Source organism: Theropithecus gelada, chromosome 2, assembly GCF_003255815.1.
Source record: "Theropithecus gelada isolate Dixy chromosome 2, Tgel_1.0, whole genome shotgun sequence".
NCBI classification, from domain to species: Eukaryota; Metazoa; Chordata; class Mammalia; order Primates; family Cercopithecidae; genus Theropithecus; species Theropithecus gelada.
This window is the reverse complement of record NC_037669.1, coordinates 40058125-40081714: the sequence shown is the minus strand read 5'-3', so window position 1 is coordinate 40081714 and position 23590 is coordinate 40058125. Positions and strand designations below refer to the sequence as shown.

General features: G+C 47.0%; 1 protein-coding gene across 1 annotated transcript in view; it reads left to right on the top strand.

The window, feature by feature from the left end:
* Nucleotides 1-22760, top strand: part of GPR156 (G protein-coupled receptor 156) — a 129821-nt gene extending 107061 nt beyond the window's left edge. The window contains exons 6-10 of the mRNA XM_025375799.1: nucleotides 986-1111; nucleotides 2446-2541; nucleotides 6476-6712; nucleotides 14739-14897; nucleotides 19858-22760. Of these exons, the coding sequence (XP_025231584.1) occupies nucleotides 986-1111; nucleotides 2446-2541; nucleotides 6476-6712; nucleotides 14739-14897; nucleotides 19858-21210 (1971 nt within the window). The 3' untranslated portion in view covers nucleotides 21211-22760. The remainder of the gene's footprint in view (nucleotides 1-985; nucleotides 1112-2445; nucleotides 2542-6475; nucleotides 6713-14738; nucleotides 14898-19857) is intronic.
* Nucleotides 22761-23590: the final 830 nt, after the last annotated feature.

Below are 23590 nucleotides of genomic sequence, written 5' to 3'. Positions count from 1 at the left end.
AAAAAAAAAAAAAAAAAAAAAAAAAAAAAAAAAAATTAAGTTTTGTTTTAGACGATTTTGCCCAGGTGTAGGCTAATATAAGTGTTCTGAGCACATTAAAGGTAGGCTCGGTTAAGCTGCAACGTTTGGTAGGCTAAGCATATGAAATGCATTTTTGACTTATTATATTTTCAACTTATGAAAATAGTTTTATTTTTGATGGTTTTATCAGGACATAACCCCATCATAAGTCAAGATCATAAGTCAATCTGTAGTTCATGTGCATATAACGAAAATGCTAATGATTCCGGCTGGGCGCGGTGGCTCAAGCCTGTAATCCCAGCACTTTGGGAGGCCAAGACGGGCGGATCACGAGGTCAGGTGATCGAGACCATCCTGGCTAACACAGTGAAACCCCGTCTCTACTAAAAAATACAAAAAACTAGCCGGGCGAGGTGGCGGGCGCCTGTAGTCCCAGCTACTCGGGAGGCTGAGGCAGGAGAATGGCGTAAATCCGGGAGGCGGAGCTTGCAGTGAGCCGAGATCCGGCCACTGCACTCCAGCCTGGGCGACAGAGCGAGACTCTGCCTCAAAAAAAAAAAAAAAAAAAAAGAAAGAAAGAAAATGCTAATGATTCCTTCTGCATCTCTGAATCTCACCCTCTCAGTTAATAGTTATTAACAGTGTGGTATGACATCCATGTCTATGTGCTCATATAAACATATAGAAATAATAGTTTATTTATTTTATAAAACACTTTGAGTCCTTTGTGGGAAAAGGTAGGATATGAAGAAGTTAAACAAATGGAAATATGTAATGCTAATAATGATATCAGCATAGAAGTCATTGTAAATGTTTGGTGTCTGTTTCATTTTTGATAGCTACATTTGAAGCTCCTTGGGAGGGCTGACCTTGGAGCATATAGCTGAGAGCACTTGGGATACTCTAGCCCATGTGTCATATAGCCAGTCAACAAGGAGAAGTTTTGACCTTGACTCTTTTGCAGATTATCAAAGACCTGCAGTTGCTGGGGTTGGTGGCAGCCCTGTTGATGGCTGATGTGATCCTGCTCGTGACATGGGTGCTGACTGATCCTATCCAGTGCCTCCAGATTCTCAGTGTCAGTATGACGGTGAGGGGCCAAATCCCTAGGGAATCTCATCCCCAAACTGGACTGACCTCTGTGGATACACAGGAGTCATCCTTGCAACAAGAAGATAAAGGACTCCAAGAGGAGGGAGAGTCAGGAGCTGTGGCTTCCATGAAATCCTTGCGCTTGTCTGCTACCACTCCCACTGCTCCTCCTGCCCTAGTGTCTCTTTGTGGGCATACAGTGAGATATCAGCATGCTGGAATCTGCCTGGCAGTTACCACCACTTCCACGTCATCAATAATTAAAACTTTCAGCTATCGGCAGTTACCTTCCCCTAATTGTAGAAGTGGAGGTGGTAGTTTAAGGTGGCCTTTGGAATCAGTCAACCCTGGTTCAAATCCCAGCCCTACCAAGCTCACTAGCTGTGTGACCTAAAGTCACCTCTCTGAGTCTGTTTCCTAATAGGTAAAATTGAGATAATACTACTACCTATTGCATAGGGTTGTGGCAATTTAACCTCTCTAAGTCTGTTTCCTAATAGGTAAAATTGAGATACTACTACTACCTATTGCATAGGGTTGTGGCAAAAATTAAATGAAACAATGTAGGTAAAAGACTTAACCATGTCCAGTACATAGTATTCAATTAATGAGAAGTATGGCCAGGCATGGTGGCTCATGCCTGTAATCCCAGCACTTTGGGAGGCTGAGGCAGGCAGATCACTGGAGGTAAGGAGTTCGAGACCAGCCTGGCCAACATGGTGAAACCATGCCTCTACCAAAAATACAAAAATTAGCCAGGCATGGTGGCACATGCCTGTAATCCCAGCTACTTGGGAAGCTGAGGCAGGAGACTCTCTTGAACCCAGGAAGCAGAGGTTGCAGTGAGCTGAGATTGCACCACTACACTCCAGCTTGGGTGACAGAGTGAGACTCTGCCACAAAAAAAAAAAAAAAGTATTATGTATCTCCAGCCTCACAAGGGGCTTAGGAATACAGTAGAATCATGGAATTGTGACACTGCAAGATTAATGTTTAAGGATTCAATGATTTGCAGAAAGCAGGTGCATAATGAAATAGTTTATAATTTTGTTGAGGTACTAATTTGATTGGGGTAGCAAAGCACATAACTGAGGGGTAAGCCCTGTTGTCACCAAGCACACAGCTGTTAGCCCAACTTTATCATCTCTTCTCCTAACATGTAGTCACTCTCATTTAGGTTCTAGTGGAGTCACTTAAATGCTACAGTTTTTACATACTGAGGGGGAAATCATGTGCTGTAGAAAAATTAACACTCCAGGATGTTCACAAAGATCTGCTGTGTGTTCCTGGTAATTGTGGGCACCTCCAGTTCTGACTCTGTGTCCCTTCTAGGTGACAGGGAGAGACGTGTCCTGCACTTTGACCAGCACCCACTTCTGTGCTTCCCAGTATTCTGATGTTTGGATTGCTCTTGTTTGGGGATGCAAGGTTGGTAACCACATCTGATATGGTCTCTGTCACCAACAAAATGGATATGAAGAGGGAATTACAGGAATTAACAAGGTGATGTCTGCAAATAATCTTGAACTCAGAGGAGACCTCTGTTGATGCATAAACCTCAAAGCCATGACCGTTTTTACTTTTCTATTTTTATTTGTTTGGGGGAGACTCTCCCAACTCTTTAGACTCCCTCATTCAGTCTTCCCCCAAATCATCTGGAATACCCGCACTGTTTCTCCTATTTATTGGTCTGGTTTATTAATTGATTTGACAATACCAGTTTTCCCTTCAGCTTCCTTGCAAGGGGAATTGTGAGGAGACATTTGACCCAGCTTTATTTGTTCTCTAAGTGCCTTTATTATGCCTTCAAGATTTGGGCCAAGGTGTCCTGCTGCCTTTCACCTGCCTGACTTTCTCGCTCTGCTAGGAAGTAAGGCTGGCTCTGAGACAGATGGCAGCATTCATGGGGCCCTTTGAGGGGTTCCAGCCGTCTCACAATGTCTCCCATACTGCCCCAAATCTCTCACCATTAGACTCATTTGTCTCTGTTAGATGGGCAAAAGTAGGATATTATTTCCAGAAGGTAGAGGATACCTGCATGGAGCACTGAGGACGATCCTTAGAACAGAACAGCTGGTTTTCAGCTTAGAGAGACAGAGAACTGGTACTGAGGGGTACAGGGCAGTGCTGATTCCACAAACAAGCAAGCTCTGCCTGACAGCAGACTACCTGTTGACTATCAGGGCAGAGAGGTCTGGTTGACTGATTACTGGCAGAGGAAAAGGAGGAGTTTTTGTAGAAATAAGTGTCCTTTAAGGGTAAACTCTGGCCGGGCACAGTGGCTCACACCTGTAATCCCTGCACTTTGGGAGGCTGAGGTGGGTGGATCACTTGAGGTCAGGAGTTCGAGACCAGCCTGGCCAACATGGTGAAACTCTGTCTCTACTAAAAATACAGAAATTAGCTGGGTGTGGTGGTGTGCACCTATAATCCCAGCTACTCAGGAGGAGAATCCAGTAGGCTGAGGCAGGAGAATCGCTTGAACCTGGGAGGCAGAGGTTGCAGTGAGCTGGTATTCCACCACTGCACTCCAGCCTGGGCAACAGAGCGAGACTCCATCTCAATTAAAAAAAAAAAAAAAGTAAACTTTACCCACTCCACCACTAAGAAAGTATTAGAAGTTGTTGCTTCTGAGGAACAGGTTTAGGGGTGGGCCAAAGTGGGGCAGGGAAACATTCCTTTTTAACTATGTGCAAATATTACTTGGACAGAAATATTTTTTAAAAGAAGACTCTAGGAAGTGAACAGCTCTTGATCTCCAGAATCTTGCTAATGGTTAAAAAAGGAGCTTCAGTTGTGACAGATCAGGATTTGAATTCTGACTCTGCCCCTGCCTAGCTGACCCTGAGCCTCATTTAACCTCTCTGAGCCTCAGTTGCCTCATTTTAAAATGGGGATGATGATAATATCCCCTCAGAACTGTTCTGTTTCTAAAGAGTTAATGCATGTTAAGAGTTTTCAGCCACTCCTGGTCCATAGCAAGAGCTCAATAAATGTTAGATATTGTTATTACTGTTCTTCCACTGCCCCCTAGACACTTCTGGAAAATACATTGCCTCTGTTGGTTCCTTGAGTCCCTGTAGAAGAGTGTGTCCTCCCCAGCCCAGAAATCCAGCACTTCCCCCATAGCTACTTACTTTGTGACTCAACTTGATTTATTTTCTCCATTGCCTTTTTTATACTCCCATTTCCATTTTATTTTACTGTAGTATCTTTCCATAGGAAAAAGAAGGAAAAGGAAGAAGCATCAGGAAACTTACTGAGCCAGACCCCATAGACTCCTTGGTCAGTGAGAAGCTCCTCAGGAAGACCTCAATCTCCACATTAAGTTCTAGGACCCCCCACCTGAGTCTGTCAACTGCCTCTTACCCCACACTTCTCAGCAGTTAAGGCCAGTGATATGCAAGGTTCAGATATGACTCACTCAAACACCAGCCAAGAATGTATAGACACTTGATTCACACCCATTTCCCCCTTAACAAGAATTTTAATGGAATTAAAATCTTTTAGTGGAATCATATCTGAACATTTCAAAATCGCAGAATTAATTTCATTTCCCTTTGATTAAATTAGCAATGATCCAACTCTGCTGAATACCACCTGATGGCATTAGTTACCCAAAAGTCGGGCTTCCCTGGTCTGACTTATGTGTCCTCTAGTCATTGAAGATCTCAGGGTGGCCACATTTGGCCCTCAGGCCCCATTTGGGACACGGGCATTAGTGAAATCTGGAAGGTATCTCTTCCATGCTGACTCCTTCCCTCCTGGCACAGCCAGTTCTCCAAAATATATTCTTTAGGGCCACCCATGAAGGTGGAGTTGACCATGTCGTATGATTTCAGGGTCACCAGCAGGTGCCCTGCTGATACCTGCCCTTACTTTCATTATTAGTTCTCCCTCTGAATCCCACAGTCCCACCCCCACCTCGTCTCCCATGGCATCTTCACATTCTGATGTTCACATGAACATTTTTAGGCCGGCGCAGTGGCTCATGCCTGTAATCCCAGCACTTTGGGAGGCTAAGGCGGGTGGATCACCTGAGGTCAGGAGTTCGAGACCAGCCTGACCAACATGGTGAAACCCCATCTCTGCTAAAAATACAGAATTAGCCCAGCATGGTGACACATGCCTGTAATCCCAGCTCCTGGGAGGCTGAGACAAGAGAATCACTTGAACCTGGGAGACGGAGGTTGCAGTGAGCTGAGATCATGCCATTGCACTTCAGCCTGGGCAACAAGAGCGAAACTCCATCTCAAAAAAAAAAAAAAAAAGATTTTTGTGCTTACTTTAAATCTACCTACCAGACCAAGTGCCTTAAAAGCCAGGACCATGACTTCTTTGTGTCACTATTTTCTGCCCTACACCTACTATGGCACTGTGCACATACTCAGAAAGGTGAACCTAATTGAATCTACATGTTATGTATTATTGACTAAAGCTTTGATTTCTGTATGAATGCAGCTTCTATGGAGGGGGCAGCACTTTAAGATGCTATGAGTTATATTCTCCTTAGTACAAATGACAACTCAGAGCAGGTTTATATTCATAGGAAAGAGAAAAGAATAGGGCCCTGGGTTCCTTGTAGGGGAGCAAGAAATGTCACAAAAAGGGTGAGAACTATAGATGGAGCTTTTGCTGCCTATGCCTGCCCCACAGTCTTGCCTGGGTCCCAGCCTGCCTTTGTTCTCCCCTTTTTTTTACCCTTCATCTCCCATAAACACTCACTGGCACAGACCCGCTGCTAGCCTGTGGGGATCCTTTGTGTAAATTTTTAAGAGGCCCATCCCTTCTCGTCAGATGCAGTCTTGCAGGTGTGAGGCTTGACAAGCAGATGGTGCCTTTGGGCAAATTAGAGAAAAGAGCCCCTTCCTCTGGGCAATGCCCCGGCTGTGGCACGTGACTTGACAAGCAGATCACAGGTCACTTTCAGCTTCCCTGTGTACCCTGAGCTTTGAGCAGGGCAACACTGGACAATGGCTGTGGAAGCACTCACTACCAGAGGTTCTGTGGGCCCACTGTCCTACTAGTGCCCAACAGCTCTTTCTGTAGGGATACTAACCCACCCACATGATCCTGTCCTGTGCCTTGTCTCAGAAGAGTCCTATGTAATGGCTGACTTGCTGACTTCTGATAAACTAATTCTCAGCGAAGCAGAGGAACAATAACATTTATTAAGTACCTAGTAGGTATAAGGGGCTGCCCTGAGGGTTTTCCTATGTGATATCTTAATAAATCCTAATAGCTGTCCTTAAGGTAGGTATTATTATCCTAATTTTACAGATGAGGAAATTGGTTGCAAACCTACTGCTCATTGACCTCTTGTTTCACTTCTCTGAGCCTCCGTCACCTCTTCACCCCCCAGGGCCTGCTCCTGCTGTATGGTGCCTACCTGGCTGGCCTGACTGGCCATGTCAGCTCCCCTCCTGTGAATCAGTCCTTAACCATCATGGTGGGGGTCAACCTCCTTGTACTGGCTGCTGGACTGCTTTTTGTAGTCACTAGATACTTGCACTCCTGGCCCAACCTGGTCTTTGGACTCACATCTGGAGGGATCTTTGTTTGTACAACTACAATCAACTGCTTCATCTTCATTCCCCAGGTATGGATTTTGCAGGGCTGGTCCTCTTAGTCACTCCAGAGTTTTTCACTGATAAAGTTCTCTTTTTTTCCTACTGATACCTTTCCATGCCACTTATTGGAGAGTCAGAAAGCAGACAGGGGATCCTAGTGAGCTGGTTGCCTTTGTCCTTCCTCACTGCCCTGGTCAGCAAGGGGGACAGGCCAGAGTGGTCCAAGCAGTGGTGGCAGCCCCTGTTTGCACTCTTCACACCTGTGGTGCCTGTCCCCTTGCGGGGGCTGCCTCACAGTCCTGCTTTTCCACCCACCCTCCGGCCTGCTGCACTCATTCCCCATCCTCCCCTCATTCCCATCATGTTATTAATATTTCTTTCACTAGCCTGGGAGCAAGGAACCTTTATATTTTTCCATTTGGGGATTGCAGACTCACAGGGAAAAATCCATTTGGATAGAACTTTATGATTTAAAATGCTTTTCCTTTCTTTTTATTGGAGGAAAATATAGAACATTTATCTGCTTTTTACAATAAGGAGAGGTAGAAACTAAATAAAAATATGTTTCATATTATGGGAATTTTAAAAAATCAAATGAGGGAGGAAGACAGAAGCAGAAATAGCCAGATAGCAAAGAAGAAAGGGAGTCAGAGGGAACAGAGAAGGAATCTTAGGCTCAGAAAGGAAAGGGGTGTGTAATTGTTCATGCTACACCCTGGGGACCACCGAGCCACATAGATCTAGGTTAATGCACTTGGCACTAGACACCTTCTTGTTTCCCTCCTAGTTCTCCTTTCCTTCCTTCTGAGTCCTCCCTCATCCCACTCCTCCCTCAAGACCCTGTTCTGATTCCCACTGCAGCTTCCAGTTGACTGTAAACTAATTCCTCATGAGGGAGCTAACTGATCATTTAAGTGTTGGCTGATGACAGGTTACAGTGTATTTGTGAAAGGGACGAGTGCACTTTGGGGCATGATGGTGTGACACAGGCATGGCCCTGTTACTATTCTTCTCTGTCACAGATCCTTATTACAGTACTCAACAGAATACATAAATATGGAAAAATCTGCAGCAGCAGCACTAGAAATGATGGATGGATATTGCCTCTGTGCCAGAAACTGGAGGAATTTTTGCCAAATCTTAATGCTGTAAAAACTGGAATGAAGGAAGCCATTTAGAGCTGAGGCTTGTTTGTCTGGGATGAGGCAGAAATGGGCTCTGAGAAGCAAGGACTGTTTCTCCCTGGGAGACAGGGGGAAGGGAGTAGGCAGGGACCTTTTGGAAAGCCCACCCCTTAGGCCCTGAAGCCAACATTGTTGACTGGTAGCAATCAACGATGCAGAGAACTGGTGCTGAGGGATAGAGGGCAGTCCTGATTCCACAAACAAGCAAGCCCTGCCTGACAGCAGGCTACCTGTTGACTATCAGGGCAGAGAGGTCTGGTTGACTGATTACTGGCAGAAGAAAAGGAGGAGTTTTTTTGTTGATATAAGTACCCTTTAAGGGTAAACTCTGACCGGGCACAATGGCTCACACCTGTAATCCTTGAACTTGGTGAGGCTGAGGTAGGCAGATCACTTGAGGTTAGGAGTTCAAGACCAGCCTGGCCAACATGGTGAAACTATCTCTACTAAAAATATAAAAATTAGCTGGGCATGGTGGTACGTGCCTATCATCCCAGCTACTCGGGAGGCTGAGGCAGGAGAATCGCTTGAACCTGGGAGGCAGAGGTTGCAGTGAGCCAAGATTGTGCCACTGCACTCCAGCCTGGGCGACAGAGCTGCTAACCCCTTTCTTCCTTGCTTGCCTGCACTATAGAGACTGTAACAGCTAAACTCTTCTTTTGCCACCTTCCCATACAGATAGGAGTGCCTGTATGACACCATTTTGAACACTAGAGGTTTTCTCAGAAGCTTCTTTTTTTTTTTTTTTTGAGATGGAGTCTCGCTCTGCTGCCCAGGCTGGAGTGCAGTGGCCAGATCTCAGCTCACTGCAAGCTCCGCCTCCCAGGTTTACGCCATTCTCCTGCCTCAGCCTCCTGAGTAGCTGGGACTACAGGCGCCCGCCACCTCACCCGGCTAGTTTTTTGTATTTTTTAGTAGAGACGGGGTTTCACCGTGTTAGCCAGGATGGTCTCAATCTCCTGACCTCGTGATCCACCCGTCTCGGCCTCCCAAAATGCTGGGATTACAGGCTTCAGCCACCGCGCCTGGCCTCAGAAGCTTCTGAGAAAGCTTTTGCTTTCCTGAAAAAGGTGATAAGCATGGCTAATATCACCCCTTTTACCTTCTTCCTGCCTTGAATGTATGTGATTCCTAGAGCTATGGCAGCCCTCTTGTGACCATGAGGAAAAGACTAAGAGAATATAGTTATAATACTAGGAAAATACAGCTCTTTCCATGTAAGACCATAAATTCTGGAGGAAATGATCTATGAAGGGAATCTGCAGTTCACAAGAAGAGGACTACAAATGTCTAAAGATTTAGAGAAGCTGCCTTCCTCTGAAGTAGAAGTGTTTAGAAGATACTGGACTTGTCAATAAAATTCAAAGGATATTGTCTCTTTTTGACTAAAGCAAACCATCATGAAAAAACCCTAATCTTAATAAAATATTGAATAAGAATTAAAAATATGGTATTAAATTTAAAATCCCAATAGAAGCATTAACTGGGCAATTAGACACTACAAAATATTGAATTAGTGAATTACTTTAAGGAAACAGAAAATAAGGAAACAAATGAGAGACTAGATAAGAAAATATGGAAAATGTCCAGGCACGGTGGCTCATGCCTGTGATCCCAGCACTTTGGGAGGCCAAGGTAAGCGGATCACCTGAGGTCAGGAGTTCGAAACCAGCCTGACCAACATGGTGAAACCCCATCTCTAGTAAAAATACAAAAATTAGCTGGGTGTCATGGCATCCACCTGTAATCCCAGCTACTAGGGAGACTGAGGCAGGAGAATCGCCTGAACCCAGGAGGCAGAGGTTGCAGTGAACCAAGATCATGCCATTGCACTCCAGCCTGGGCAACAAGAGTGAAAATCTGTCTCAAAAAACAAACAAACAAACAAAACACGAAAAAGAAAAAAAGAAAATATGGAAAACATCTAGGAATACAATTGAGAGCTGATAGGAGTCTCTGAAAGAGAAGAAAATAATTTGGGGCAGAAGTCATTATCAAGGAGCTATCAGAGGAAAGCGTTTCTGAACAAAAAAGGCCTTGGTCAGAAAACGGAATGAATTGGCAATCTCCATGATGACGCCCTGCTTACGGCTCCTCTCTCCACCCTCACTTCTCACCACTGCCCCACTTACATCCTAAGCCTCAGCCACATCACTTCCGCTTTGCCTGGTGTTTGAGTCCTCAACAGCTAGGACAGTTGTGACATCTGGGTACTCTAATCTACACACAAAAATGCAGGATGAAGTACTGCTTGAAATCTGCCTCCCAGGTTTTCACTAAGCAACAAGCACTTGATTTGTTGAATTGGGAAGGGAAATGGAATGATTATGAGGTACAGGAATTGGGTGGATGGACAGCGCTGGGCTTGCTTTCCTTCTCTCTCTGTCTTTCCCTCCTAGCTTTCTTAAGCTTCCTTTCTCTTATTCTGTCTTTCCTCTTCCATTTTCTCTCTTGTGTTTTTTTTTCTCCTCTGGAACTAACTGACCATGATGTGAAACTAAAAACTGTATTTTGTAGTCTGTTGTATTTTAGGTTTAGAAGGTAAGTAGTTCTTTTTCAAAATATAAAAGTAACTGAGGTTTGTTAGGTTTCTGTGTGTTCCCCTCTGGCTCAGAGGTCTTTGGTAGAACGATTCTCCCTGTGATGCTTGCACTGTGTATTCCTAGAAGAGAATTTGGGAAAGTAATTTGAGTAATTTGAGTAAATTTGGGAAAGTGTGTGAGGGGAGCTATCTGGGTAGGGGTTGGGGGTTGCAGCAAGACGGGGTTCCTTCTTGCCAGTGAGTTTTCATATGGGACTGTGATGGGAGGGGTTTGTGAAAGCAAAGGCACAGATACCCCCAGGGCAGTGAGGCAGCGCCAGAGAGCAAGTGAAATGGATGACATTACTTAGGAGACAAGGGGCCCAAGAAGCCTTCTTTACACAGGCACTCAGGAAATGCCTGAGTGTTTATGCCAAGCACTGAGGTCATCACTAGAAGTCAGCCAGCCACTGCTGTTCTGACCCGAATATGACCCATCCCCCAGCCTTCTGCTCCCTCAGAGAGGCAGGCAGGTCCTGAGGTAGGAGATTGTTTTCTCTCTCCTCTAACCCCCAAAGCATTTCATCTGCTCCTCCCTGAAGATGCGCAGGCCTTTCTAATCTGCCTTGTAATTATCTGTATATGTCCCAGCACCCCTACTAGACCAGTGAGCATTTTAAAGAAAGCTTCTTTCATTTGTTCATGCATCTGTCCATCCATCCATTTATTAACTGCTGGGAACATGCACTTAAACACAGGGCCCGCCTCTAGGTCTAGTGAGGAGCAAACATGAAAGGAATTATAATACATGTGTTAAGAGCCTTGAGAAAGGCCTTTCCTAGCCCATCTGGGAACTCGGTGACACCTTCTCAGAAAATGAGGCTGGGCATGGTAGCTCATGCCTATAATCCCAGCACTTTTCAAGGCTGAGGTGGGTGGACCGCTTGAGCCCAAGAGTTCGAGACCAACCTGGTCAACATAGTGAAACCTGGTCTCTACAAAAAATGCGAAAATTGGCCGAACATGGTGGCTCACGCCTGTAATCCCAGCACTTTGGGAGGCCAAGGCGGGCAGATCACTTGAGGTCAGGAGTTCAAGACCAGCCTGGTCAACATGGTAAAACCCCGTCTCTACTAAAAATACAAAAAATTAGCTGGGCATGGTGGCGGGTGCCTGTAATCCCAGCTACTTGGGAGGAGAATCGCTTGAACTGGGAGACAGAGGTTGCAGTGAGCTGAGATCGTGCCATTGCACTCCAGCCAGAGACAGAGTGAGACTCTATCTCAAAAAAAAAAAAAAAAAAGGAAAAATTAGCCAGGCATGGTGGTGTTTGCCTCTGGTCCCAGCTACCCAGGAGGCTGAAGTGGGAGGATCACCTGAGCCCAGGGGGTTGAGGCTGCAGTGAGCTGTGATTGTGCCACTGCATTCCAGACAGAGTGAGACCCTGTCTCAAAAAAAAAAAAAAAAAAAAAAGAAGAAGAAGGGAGGGGGGGAGGGAGGGAGGAAGGAAGGAAGATGAGGTGTTCGAGCTCAGTCTTGAAGGAAACATAAGAGTTCATTGAAGAGATGGGGGAAAGTAGGTGGCATTTCTGATGGAATAACATGACCAGAGGCAGGGAGGTAAGAGAGAGAGTAGGGTATGTTTGGAGCACCACAGTCTTTGTTATTTTTGAAGCACAAATGGAAACCAGGGGGAGAATGACAAGACTAGGGAGATGCACACCTGGGGAGCTTCTGAGGCCCTGCTGGACCCTGTTAAAGAGTTGACATTTAGTCGCACCGTATTAGTTTCCCATTGCTACTGTAACAAATTACCATAAGCTTAGTGGCTTAAAATAATAAGCCTTCATCAACTGAGTGAGGACGTGGGCATGGCACAGTATTATTATTAATAATAATAATATTATTTTTTAATATTATTATTAAAAAATAATAAAATTTATTATCTTAAAATTTTGGAGGTCAGAAATCTGAAATAGGTCTTATTTGGCTAAACTTGAGGTGTCAGGAGGTCTGTATTCCTTCCAGAGACATGAGGGGAGAATCTGTTTCCTTATCTTTTTCAGCTTCTAGAGGCCGCCTGCATTCTTGTGCTTATTGTCCCCTCCTCCACCTTATAAGCCAGCCGGGTTCAAATCTGCCAGAAGAGATTCAGATCTCTCTCTCTCTCGCCCCTGTTTCCATTGTCACATCTCCTTTTCCAACTCTAGCTCTCCTCCCTCCTTCCTATAAGAATTCTTGCAATTACATTGGGCCCACCTGGATAATCCAGAATAATCACGCCTCTTGAAATCCTTAATCACATTTGCAAAGTCCCTTTTGCCACATAAGGTCACATATTCACAGGCTCCAGGAATTAGGATGAGAGTGAACATCTTTGAGACGCCACTGTTCACTCTGCCACAGCCCTATAGCCCAGAGGCTCAGAAAACCAGAATCTGCCTGTCCTTCTGGAGGAAGGCAGAGGAGAGGCCCTGAATTGTGAAATTCATAGCTGGATTCCAGAAACCCTGAAGGGTTGAGCCTCAAGGACCAGTATCTTCACAAATGAGGAATGGAGGGCTAGAGTAATCAAGGGGGATCTTGGCTCCACTTGGCCAGTTTAGGGAGAGAAAGACCAAAAGCCCTGGGAGGGCCCTTACGCCAGTGCTGAGCTGCTCCTCTGCCAGCCCTGCAGAGAGGTCTCAGGCTGGGAGTGCTGGGGGAGATGAAGGAAAAGCTGTACTGCAGCGCTGCCAGGGTCAGTGCAAGGAGAATAACCCTAGGAGGTCTGATTCATCCACCCAAGGCCACAGATGACCTTGTGGTATTGGCTCCAGTAGCTCCCAAGTAGGGTGGTGAGCTGAGAGCATCCTTTTGTGGGGAGGGAGCCTTCAAGAAGGGCATCTGAGAGGGGAAGTACCAGGCCTGACCCAACACAGGTCACACAAACTCCTGGTGCCATGATGGACTCATGATGAATCAGCAGAGGACCCAAGAGGATAATATCAATTTCAATGGCATTGAAATTGATGGCAGAATTCAGAATCCTATCTGAGATTTACAAAATTTGGTTTACACTCCATGGTCAGAGCTTAATAAATGTTTGATGGATGAGTAAAGAAATCCCAGGTTCCCTTTGAGGCTCCCCATAGACACCACAGCATCATTTCTAGAACCAAGGTCCCAGGGTCCCTAGTGTCCATCACTAAGACACTTAGTTATGGGGAGTCCTGAGGGGAAAACAGAGGCCTTCCCCACCGTGGCTTCCTGTGTCACTCACATTACTGGCATTCGGTGGGTCAGCAGTGCCCCACAGACTCAGGCAGAGGCTGCTGTTTCTATGTTCAGCTTCATCCCTGTTCAACTAAACCAGCCCATGCCTCTGCAGAGTGTTCCTCGAGACCTGAAGAGCTTTCCCTGGACTGCCACCGTTAATAGTCTCTCTCTTCATCAACTGAGTGACGACGTGGGCATGGCACGGTGTCCTGCTAACAGCTGTAGTTGTGCTGCTAAGTGGCTGTGTAAGCTTAGACAGCCACACTCCTGAGCCTTTCCTAGTTTGTCAAAGAAACTAGATGATGAGCTAGAGCATCCTGACGTGACGAGGGGGCCGCCCTCAAAGGCCCTCCGAGCCTTGATTATTGACTGGGGTTAGAAGTTCACTCAAAGGAACTGAATTTTCAATAGCAGCAAGCACACCATTACTGAACAAATGAAAAATAATTAAATAGCTGCATGCTATTTTGAAAAAGTTTCATTTGAAATATATAGTGTTCAGATTGCTTAACCCCAGGATAGCTGCTAACTCTGGCTTTAGAATGTGCCGGTAGAAGAAACTTCAGCTCTGGTTTTCTTTGATCAGTTTGGCAATGGATAGGCAGATGGGCTAAGGCTGTTCTATTTTATCTACCTGTCCTATTCTTCCTTTGGAGGTTTTTGTTTGTGTTTGTTTTGAGGGTGTTTGGGGTTTTTTGTTTATTTGTTTGCTTGCTTGTTTGTTTTTAAGATTGGGTCTCAGTCTGCCACCCAGGCTGGAGTACAGTAGCACAACAGTAGCTCACTGTAGCCTCAAACTCTTGAGCTCGAGTGATCCTCCCACTTCAGCCTCCTGAGTAGCTGGGATTATAGGAGTGAGCCATTGCACCCAGCCCTTTGGCATTTTAAAAATTACATAACCTTAACATTCCCTATACCTTTTGTCATTACGATCTATGAGCCCTCCAGAGCACAGTGCATTTTAAGGAGAGAATAGCCTGTGCATGTGTGTATCTATGATAGTGTCATTCCTTCGTGTTTATGAGAAAGAGTGAGAGAATGTGTTTCTGGATGTGTAATTAAATAAATAACATGTGTTCTTTTACCTAACAGCTGAAGCAATGGAAGGCATTTGAAGAGGAAAACCAAACAATCAGACGCATGGCCAAATATTTCAGCACTCCCAGCAAAAACTTCCATACCCAGTATGGTGAGGAAGAGAACTGCCACCTGAAGGGAGGGAAAAGCTCCATGGAGAGGCTCCTCACAGAAGTAAGCTCCGCCCCTGCCTGGAAGATTCCCTGTAAAGGATCCAATCATGTATCGGTGGCCCCTGAGGCTCTTATTGCTAATGTTTTCTTTTCCTTTGATTCTCCCACTTCCCTTAACAGCAAAAGCAAAACCTGACACGCAGCTACTTCATTCAATGGACAGATGTTTAATGAGTCACTCCTATGTGCCAGGCATTGTGCCAATGAACAATGAACAAAAGCATGCTTCCTACCCTCCCAGAGCTCACAGTCTAGTGGAGGAAATAGAGATTCATTCATCAAGCAAACATGTAATTATAAATTGTCATAAGAATTATGAAAGAAAAATCAGAGAGGTAAGACAGAATAATGTGCGGTGAGGGCAAGAAAACATAACTTAGACCAGTCAGAAAAGACTCATTGAGCTGAGGGCTGAAGGTTAAGTACAAATTAGCCAGGCAAAGACTACACGGAAAAGTATTCCAAGCAGAGGGAACAGCATTGTAAAGACCCTGAAATGTGATGGACACTAGCTTCTCTGTGATACATTTTCTCTTTTTTTCTTTTTTCTTTTTTTTTTTTTTTTTTTTTTGAGATGAGGTCTCACTCTGTCGCCCACCCTGGAGTGCACTGGTGCCATATTGGCTCACTGAAACCTCCGCCTCCCAGGTTCAAGCAATTCTCATGCCTCAGCCTCCCAAGTAGCTGGGACTACAGGCATGCACCACCATGCTCAGATAATTTTTGTATTTTTAGTAGAGACGGGGTTTCACCATGTTGCCCAGGTTAGTCTCAAACTCCTGACCTCAAGTGATCCACCTGCCCTGGCCTCCCAGAGTGTTGGGATTACAGGCATGAGCCACCGTGCCTGGCCTCATTTTCTCTTTTTACATAGAGTAGTGTCTTCATGTCCAAGATCTCATGGGATCCTTATTGTCTTTCCTAGGTACTGGCTGCAGATCTCAATCAGCCCATCATCCCAGAAAGTCCAGGCATGTCTACAGACAGGGAAGGGGACTAAACAAGGGCTTCTGAATGTGATTGTAGCAGCAAGGGAGAACTAGGCAGCCCCCCGGGCTTCTTTCTTCTATGTTTGAGCCAGAGTTGGCCCCTCTCCCAGACTTAGGCAGTGTGGTGTGGGCTTGAAGAAAGCACGTGGAAAAGCTTGAGGGCTTCGTTGACTCAGGAAGAAGGCACAGGGCCCAGGGGAATTAGTCAGTATTTTGACACTAACTGAATTACATTCCATATTTTTTTCAGTTTAGAACCTATCTCAGTAGGTGTTATTTGGGAAACTGGGCTTTTTTTTTTTTTAGGACTGCTACCTAGGTATTAATAGTCACTGATGAGAGGACAGTGTGGTGGGGACCTAAAAAACACAACAGATGAAGGGACTCAGTGCCTCCAGGCACCCACTGTTCATGACCCTCTATGGTTCTGGACCATTTTTGTCCATCAGAGTAACACCTCTCCACTTCTTTACTATTTAGTATTTCAAAGCCAGATTTCTTTCCACCTGGCAAGGGAGTAATATTGCCTTTGATACTCTGTGAAATATTCAAATAAGCATTTTTTTTTTTTCCTGGCTACACAGAAGGCCAGAAACTTGGCTAGAACAGCCAGGATAGTTTTCATTCACAGTCAGCTGATGCTGGAACAGCCAAGTGGACTGACTCTTTAGCCTTATGGTAATTTGCAACGTGCTGCTTGTACTTCTCCCGTGCTACCCTGTTTCCCACGCAGGGACTCAGTCTGATCTGCTATATCCAAAAAGATGCGTTGAGTCTGCAGAGGAAGCCCTTCAGTCGGCACAGGTGCACAAGTGATAAGAAAATGGCCTCCCCAGCGCATGCTACACCTGGAATGTCTTTCCCAGAACGGCCTGAGAACCAGCAGCCAGTCCTAGGGCCCGGTGGCAGGTGTCAAGAGGTTCCAGCATCTGCATCCCCAGCTCCAGCACTGCCCGTTAGATAAACATGAGTATCTTTCCTGCCTCAACATGGGCACAGACCTTGACTCTGGCTCACGGTGTGCAGTGCCCTCCTGTGCAGACCCCCCTCCCCCACTCAGGCCTTCCTCTTACTTTCCCGTGATCTGGGCAACCCATCTTCTCACACTTTCCCCTCTTGCCCCTATAGCCAGGGGTCCCCTCCGAAGCTGTTTTGGGCAGTATCTATCACTGACTTCCCTGTCTAAGAGAAGGCCAGCAAATAGAACCTTGCACAAGGCTGAAGTGCTTTCCTCATACGCTCTGCAGCCAAGTAAACAAACCGATTACTTTTCTTCCCCAAACCATAGAAACAAGAGGCTGATTCCGTGTCTCCTTATGACCTGCCCCCTGTGAAATATGCAGGTGGATGTTTTGCTTCCCTCAATGCGCCAAAAATAATAATTAATAAGCTCATTGAAGTGCAGCTGCCATGGTAGGTCAGATTTCAGTCTCATAATGGCAGTGCCTCACACCACACCTCTAATTAGTATGCAGCCTTGGTAAAAACAGAGTCCCACTTCTTTTTCTGGAAGAAGGAAATTTTCTGTTTAGGTTGACGTTTCTAAATCTGTCACCAGCCAGCTTCAGATGTTTGGCTTGCTGGGAGAAGAGTATTCTTCCCAACTCCATATTTATAGTATCTTTCGATACTCAAAGGAGTTTATAGATAAGGCACAAAAAGGCGGCACTCAGATTTCACCCGCAGGAGTAGTTGCCATTAGCCAATGGGTCCTTCCTAACTCTGTGAGGCTGTAGAGGCCTCCAGAAGCCCACATGAGAATGTGCACAATGGGCTTCGGGAGGAGAGGCTGGTGGAGGAGGAAGAGAGTTGAGGTCCCCCCATGAGATCCTCAGAGAGATACCTGGCACAGCCCAGGATCACAAACACCTGAGTGTTCCCCTGTTACTCATCCATTCTGCCTCTGGCAAGTCCTTGAGTCATCTGCACTCACCCAGCAACACCCAGACCTCACCACTCTGCCGATAGAGGGAAGGGAGGAAGGACAGGCACGCATGTGCTCAGCTGGAAGTCCCTTCCACCTTACTCACCAGTCCCTCACTGGCCCTGGACTCTCTTCCGATGGTAAAAGAAGTAGACTCAACCAGGGTGAAACTAGCAATACCAACTATCAGAAAAATCACCTTCCCACTTCTACAAGGGAAGCAGTGCATCTGCTTGGAGAGTTGCTAGTCAGAATATTGGACTATTTTACTTAAGCTACTGGTCCCTTAAAGGATCACTTCTAGGCAACTCTCGCATGTAAACCTGAGATGAAACCACAGGTTCACTCCATAACTAGTAGTCCTAATTAGCAGTTATGGACTGGTATAACTAGGCAATTTGTATTAGTTATCCTAACACAGGGAACATCCTTTTGTTTCTAGTGCATAATAAATGGAGGTCCAAATGCTCATGCCCAGCTCCTAAAGATGATAGTAACAAACAGGCAGCATTTTGGTGTTCAGACAAGCACCTTCTAGAACATTTGCTTACATTATTGCCTTCCCAGAACCCTCGACCCCATGTCATCTGCCCCAAGTCCAGACGTTCCCTGTGAACATCTCCTTCCTGCTCTGCCTTTGAGGATCAGAAGTTTCTAGAGGTGGACACATAGTCTGAGCTCGAGAATCAGCTGCTGCACCACAGAAAGATGTCTGGGCTGCAGTCGCTCCCTGCAACCCACTGCCAATACTCCTCCTCCTGCTTCATGCCCCACAGTCTCGCAGTTAGGATAGGCACACCTCTGCAGCTCTCACCTGCCAGTCCTCTCCGGCACAACTTGTTTACCAGCTAACACCCACGCAGCAAGTAGGCAAGTCAGTAGCAGAACTGCTCCAGCCTCGTTCATCTCCTGGGCTCCATTCTAGGGCTGGTGAATCAAGCTAGCAGGGGCTTAGGCCCAACAGTCTTTTCATTTCTTTGTGATTCTTCAATAGTTCTGATGCTTGCACTCCTTTAGGTCAGTGGTTCCCAACATTTTTGGCACCAGGGACCGGTTCCGTGGAAGACAGTTTTCCACAGACAGTGGCAGGGGGATGGTTTCGGGATGAAACTGTTCCACCTCAGATCATCAGACATTAGCTTCTCATAGGGAGTGTGCAGCCTAGACCCCTCGCATGTGCAGTTCACAATAGGGTTTGCGCTCCTGTGAGAATCTAATGGCGCAGCTGATCTGACGGAAGCTCAGGTGGTAATGCTTCCTCGCCCCCCCGCTCACCTCCTGCTGTGCGGCCTGGTTCCTAACAGCCCATGGACCACTACCGGTCCATGGCCCAGGAGTTGGGGACCCCTACTTTAGGTGAAATCGACAGCTGATATTGCCACATGGCAGCTTTGGCCACTGACTCCCAGGGGTCCAGCCTAGGGAGGTAATAACACCAACCTGAGATTCTCTTTGGCCCCTCTCAGCTCCAATCTTATTTTATCGTCACAGGAATCTCCACCCTTCTCCTTATTCTTCCCATTTTCTAAGCTGTTTAGTAAGAGGCAAAATACTTGTTCCCCTACTTCTTCATCCCCTGGAGATATGCTTCACATTTATCTAAATTTTTGCAAAAGTGTGATAAACTCCGTGGGGCCATTCCAAACATTATTCAGCTCATACCTGCAAAGTGGCCTGACCCTCTCAGTTCTGGGAAAGGTGATAGGGTGCTGCAGTGGCCAGCAGGCACTCAGGCTGTGCCTCCTTGCTCTTCATAAGCAATGCCACACAGTGTGGGGATGTAAGGAGGAGACCAAGATAATGACAATAAATCATGGTTGGCCTTTATTGAGCACCTTTTATGTCAGTTATTGTGCTAAGCACTTTACATGCATCAACTCATTTCACTGGAGGGAGGAACCTCCTCAGAACCTGAGGTCACCAGCCAATACACTGGAAGAACTGAGATTTCAGCCAAGGTTCCTCAAAAGCCACACCTTCTCCACCATGGTGGGCACTATGGAACCCTCGGCGGCATTTTTGTTGATGGTTTTGCTTTTATTTTACAGAAAAATGCTGTGATTGAAAGCCTGCAGGAACAAGTAAACAATGCCAAAGAGAAGCTTGTGAGGCTGATGTCAGCTGAGTGCACCTATGACCTCCCAGAGCAGGCTGCCCCACCTGCCTCTTCCCCGAGCAAGGATGTCCAGGCCGCAGCCTCGGTCCACACCCTGGCAGCTGCTCAGGGGCCTTCGGGTCACCTCTCTGACTTTCGGAATGATCCTGGCATGGCTACCCAGGATTCGCAGTGCACTTCAGGGCCCTCCTCACATGCACAAAGCCTTGAGGGGCCTGGGAAGGACACCAGCCTCTCCCCAGGGAAAGAGAAGAAGATATCTGACTCGAAAGACTTTTCTGATCATTTAGACTCAGGTTGTAGCCAGAAGCCATGGACTGAGCAAAGCCTGGGTCCAGAAAGAGGAGATCAAGTCCCCATGGCCCCCAGCCAGAGTCTCCTACCAGGTAGAGGAGGCTCAGATCCCCAGAGACAGAGGCATCTGGAGAACTCAGAGGAGCCCCAGGAGCGGCGGTCACGGGTCAGTTCAGTAATCAGGGAGAAACTTCAGGAGGTCTTACAAGATCTGGGCCTGGGCCCTGAGGCTTCCCTCCCCACCACCCCGTCTTGTCACCAACAAACCTGGAAGAACAGTGCTGCCTTCAGCCCCCAAAAGATGCCCCTCTCCAAGGAGCTGGGCTTTAGCCCTTACATGGTGAGGAGAAGGCGGGCAACTCAGCAGGCCCGCTCACACTTTCCTGGCTCTGCCTCCTCATCTGTGGGGCATCGGGCAAACAGGACTGTTTCTGGCGCACACAGCAGGCTACATGTGCAGAATGGGGACAGCCCCAGCCTGGCCCCACATACTGCTGATTGCAGAACACGAAGACCTTCTTCCAGGAAGCCTTCACTACCTTCAGATCCTCAAGACAGACGAGGTACCCTGGAGCGCAGCAGACAAAGCCAGACAGAGCCCGAGGGCGCTAGAGGGAGCGAAGCAGCCTTTCTTCCCCAGCCTTCTGGTTCTGGCCTGGCCCCAAGTCCTGCTGCCCCGTGCCTCTCCAAAGCCTCACCTGACTTGCCTGAACAGTGGCATCTGTGGCCCCCAGTGCCCTCGGGCTGTCCCTCCCTGTCTTCTCGACACAGCTGTTTTGACACTGAGTCCAGCAGCTCAGATGAGGTCTTCTGCCACTGCCACCGGCCCTACTGTGAAATCTGCTTCCAGAGCTCTTCTGACTCTAGTGACAGTGGCACATCAGACACTGACCCTGAGCCTACGGCGGGGCTGGCTTCCTGGGAAAAGCTGTGGGCCCGCTCCAAGCCTATTGTGAACTTCAAAGATGACTTGAAACCCACACTGGTGTGAAAAGCAACAGAGCTGGTCTAGACACAGAGGTCAGTCCAGGAGAAGCTGTACCAAGGCCCACAGGAGGAGAGCCAATTTCTGGTCTTTGGGGAACAGATTAGTGCCCTGCATTTGACCAGCCCATACCATGTTTCAGCTGAGCTCACTGCGTTACTTTGAGCACTTCTTGATCTATAAAAAAAGGGGCATTGCCCGTCCTATTACTACCTCGCAGCCTTACTATAAAAGACTCCAGTTGAGTGACTATGAAAGATACTGACTCCTTGGATAAAAGGTGCTGAATGAACACATAGGATTTTCTGTCCAGGTCAGCCTATATTCTATAAAACTCTTCATATATTCAGATGGATGGCTGAATGAACAGGCAGATGGAGAGATGCATGGGAAATTTCTACAGAACCTGAGGTGTGGACTGTGATCCATCAAACTGGCCTTTTGGTGGACAGACCTACGAGGAAGATAAGCCTCCTACATCCTTGGGTCTCCCACTTCTGGAAGGCAGTGGTTTTATTTCTGCTGAATGTTGTGAACAGTACCTCCCTAGATTCCAGCTTCTGGCCAGACCCAGCTCAGAGCGACCCCTACACCACTATTTCTTGTTTGTGTCTTTCCACCATTATGGCACCTTGCCCTTCTCTCTGAGACAGATCTCCACGCGCCCACAGGCTTCCCAGATCTCTCCCCTGGGCTCGGATGTACCTGAGGTCCTGACTGTCCCCACTGTCCCCTTGTCCTGTGGCTCATCCTCTTGATTCACCCAGTGATGCAGTTTTGTACTGTGGGGAGGCACACACCAGCAATTTCTGTTGGGGTATGGGAGAACCTGTTGGTCAAGAGGTGCTTTTGGTTCCATTGGGGTTACATGACTACCAACAGACGCATAAACCAAGAAACCAAATGGAGAAATAGAAAGGAAGACATGAGGGACACAAAGACAGGAAAGAAAATAGGATTTGAACATTTCACTTGAGTCCAGCATAGTACTTGGCAATATCATATTTTTGTGATTCCTTTTGATAACCCTGTGAAGTAGACACTCATTTTTACAGACAGGGATTATGAGGCTTAGAGAAATGAGGTAACTTCCCCCAACATCACACTGCTGGACAGAGATGTACACGCAGCTCCTGGGACTCAAGTAGGTGGGTTTTCCCAGGGACACATGGCTTCACTTGTTCTTCTGGGAGTGGCGGGTGACTCTTGGCAGATGAGACAACAAAGCAAGGCTCGTGTAAGAAAGCTGGGATGCGCTTCCCTGCAGTCCAGAATAACAGACCTGAGTCCTCACCTCGGGAAAACAGGCCTCCACTTCCCCACTGCCACACGCCACACTGCACCTCTCAAGGGAGCTGGGGAGCTGGTGAGGGATGAGTGCCAGGAACTCAGCCACCACCAGAGCCACAGGGAGAGCACAGCTGGGTCCACTGTGCTTGTTGCTGAGCTGGCTGTCATGTCCAGGCTGTCCCGTGCCCCGAGTCCTGTGTGTACATCTGTGGGTGTACACGTTTGCATGAAGGAGTTCAGGCCTTATTAAATATGCTTAGAGGGGGGCATTTGGCTCTAAATATATCATCAATTTATCATAGAGTCTTGGGGGCTGCTGACACCCCAGGACTCTCCAGGCACAGAACCATGAGGCCCTCCTGGAAGCACAGCTGCTTCTATCATCTACTTTTAAATAGGAATTTCCTAATTCATTCTGTGTGTGGGTTTGCAGTTTCTTGTGCTGTGTGTGTGCTGTCCAAGTGGTACCGTAATAAAAGAGAAATGACTCCCAAGAGGAGTCTTTTCAGAAATTGTAATCTGGGGCTGGCCAGGAGGGGCCTGGAGAAGGCTGAACCACCCAAAGAAGGGGAACCGGAGAAGCCATCAGAGCTGCTGCCGGGCTACCCTGGGTCCCAGGGTACCTTCTACCAAAGTTTCATTTGAACAGATTCTTCTGTGCTCTCCTTAAGAAGCCTCTTATCCCAGAAACGCTCCCTCAATGGACAGAGGAAACCCTGGAGACCCTGGACTCTTTCTGCCCCTGGGAGTCCTGTGGCTGGGCTCCCCCTCCTGCAGCTCCCTTCCTCCCAGCATGTCACCACTAACAGCCCACCATTCATTCATGTGGACTCTAAATCTGGCAGTCCTTCTAGCCTTCTTACTCTGTCTGCTTTTAGACCCTTAGTTCCACCATCCCAGCCCTTCTACATCTCCATCCTTCTGTTTAGAATATTTTTCCCCACTTTGTGCCCTTGTGAATTATTCATCCTTTAAGGCTCAGGTGGAGCATACGTTCTTTCTTCAGCCTTTCCCAGCCATCCCCAAAGAAAGTTGATTGATCCCCTAGTTAAATAAGGAAGGATGGGCTGGACACGTTGGCTTACGTCTGTAATCC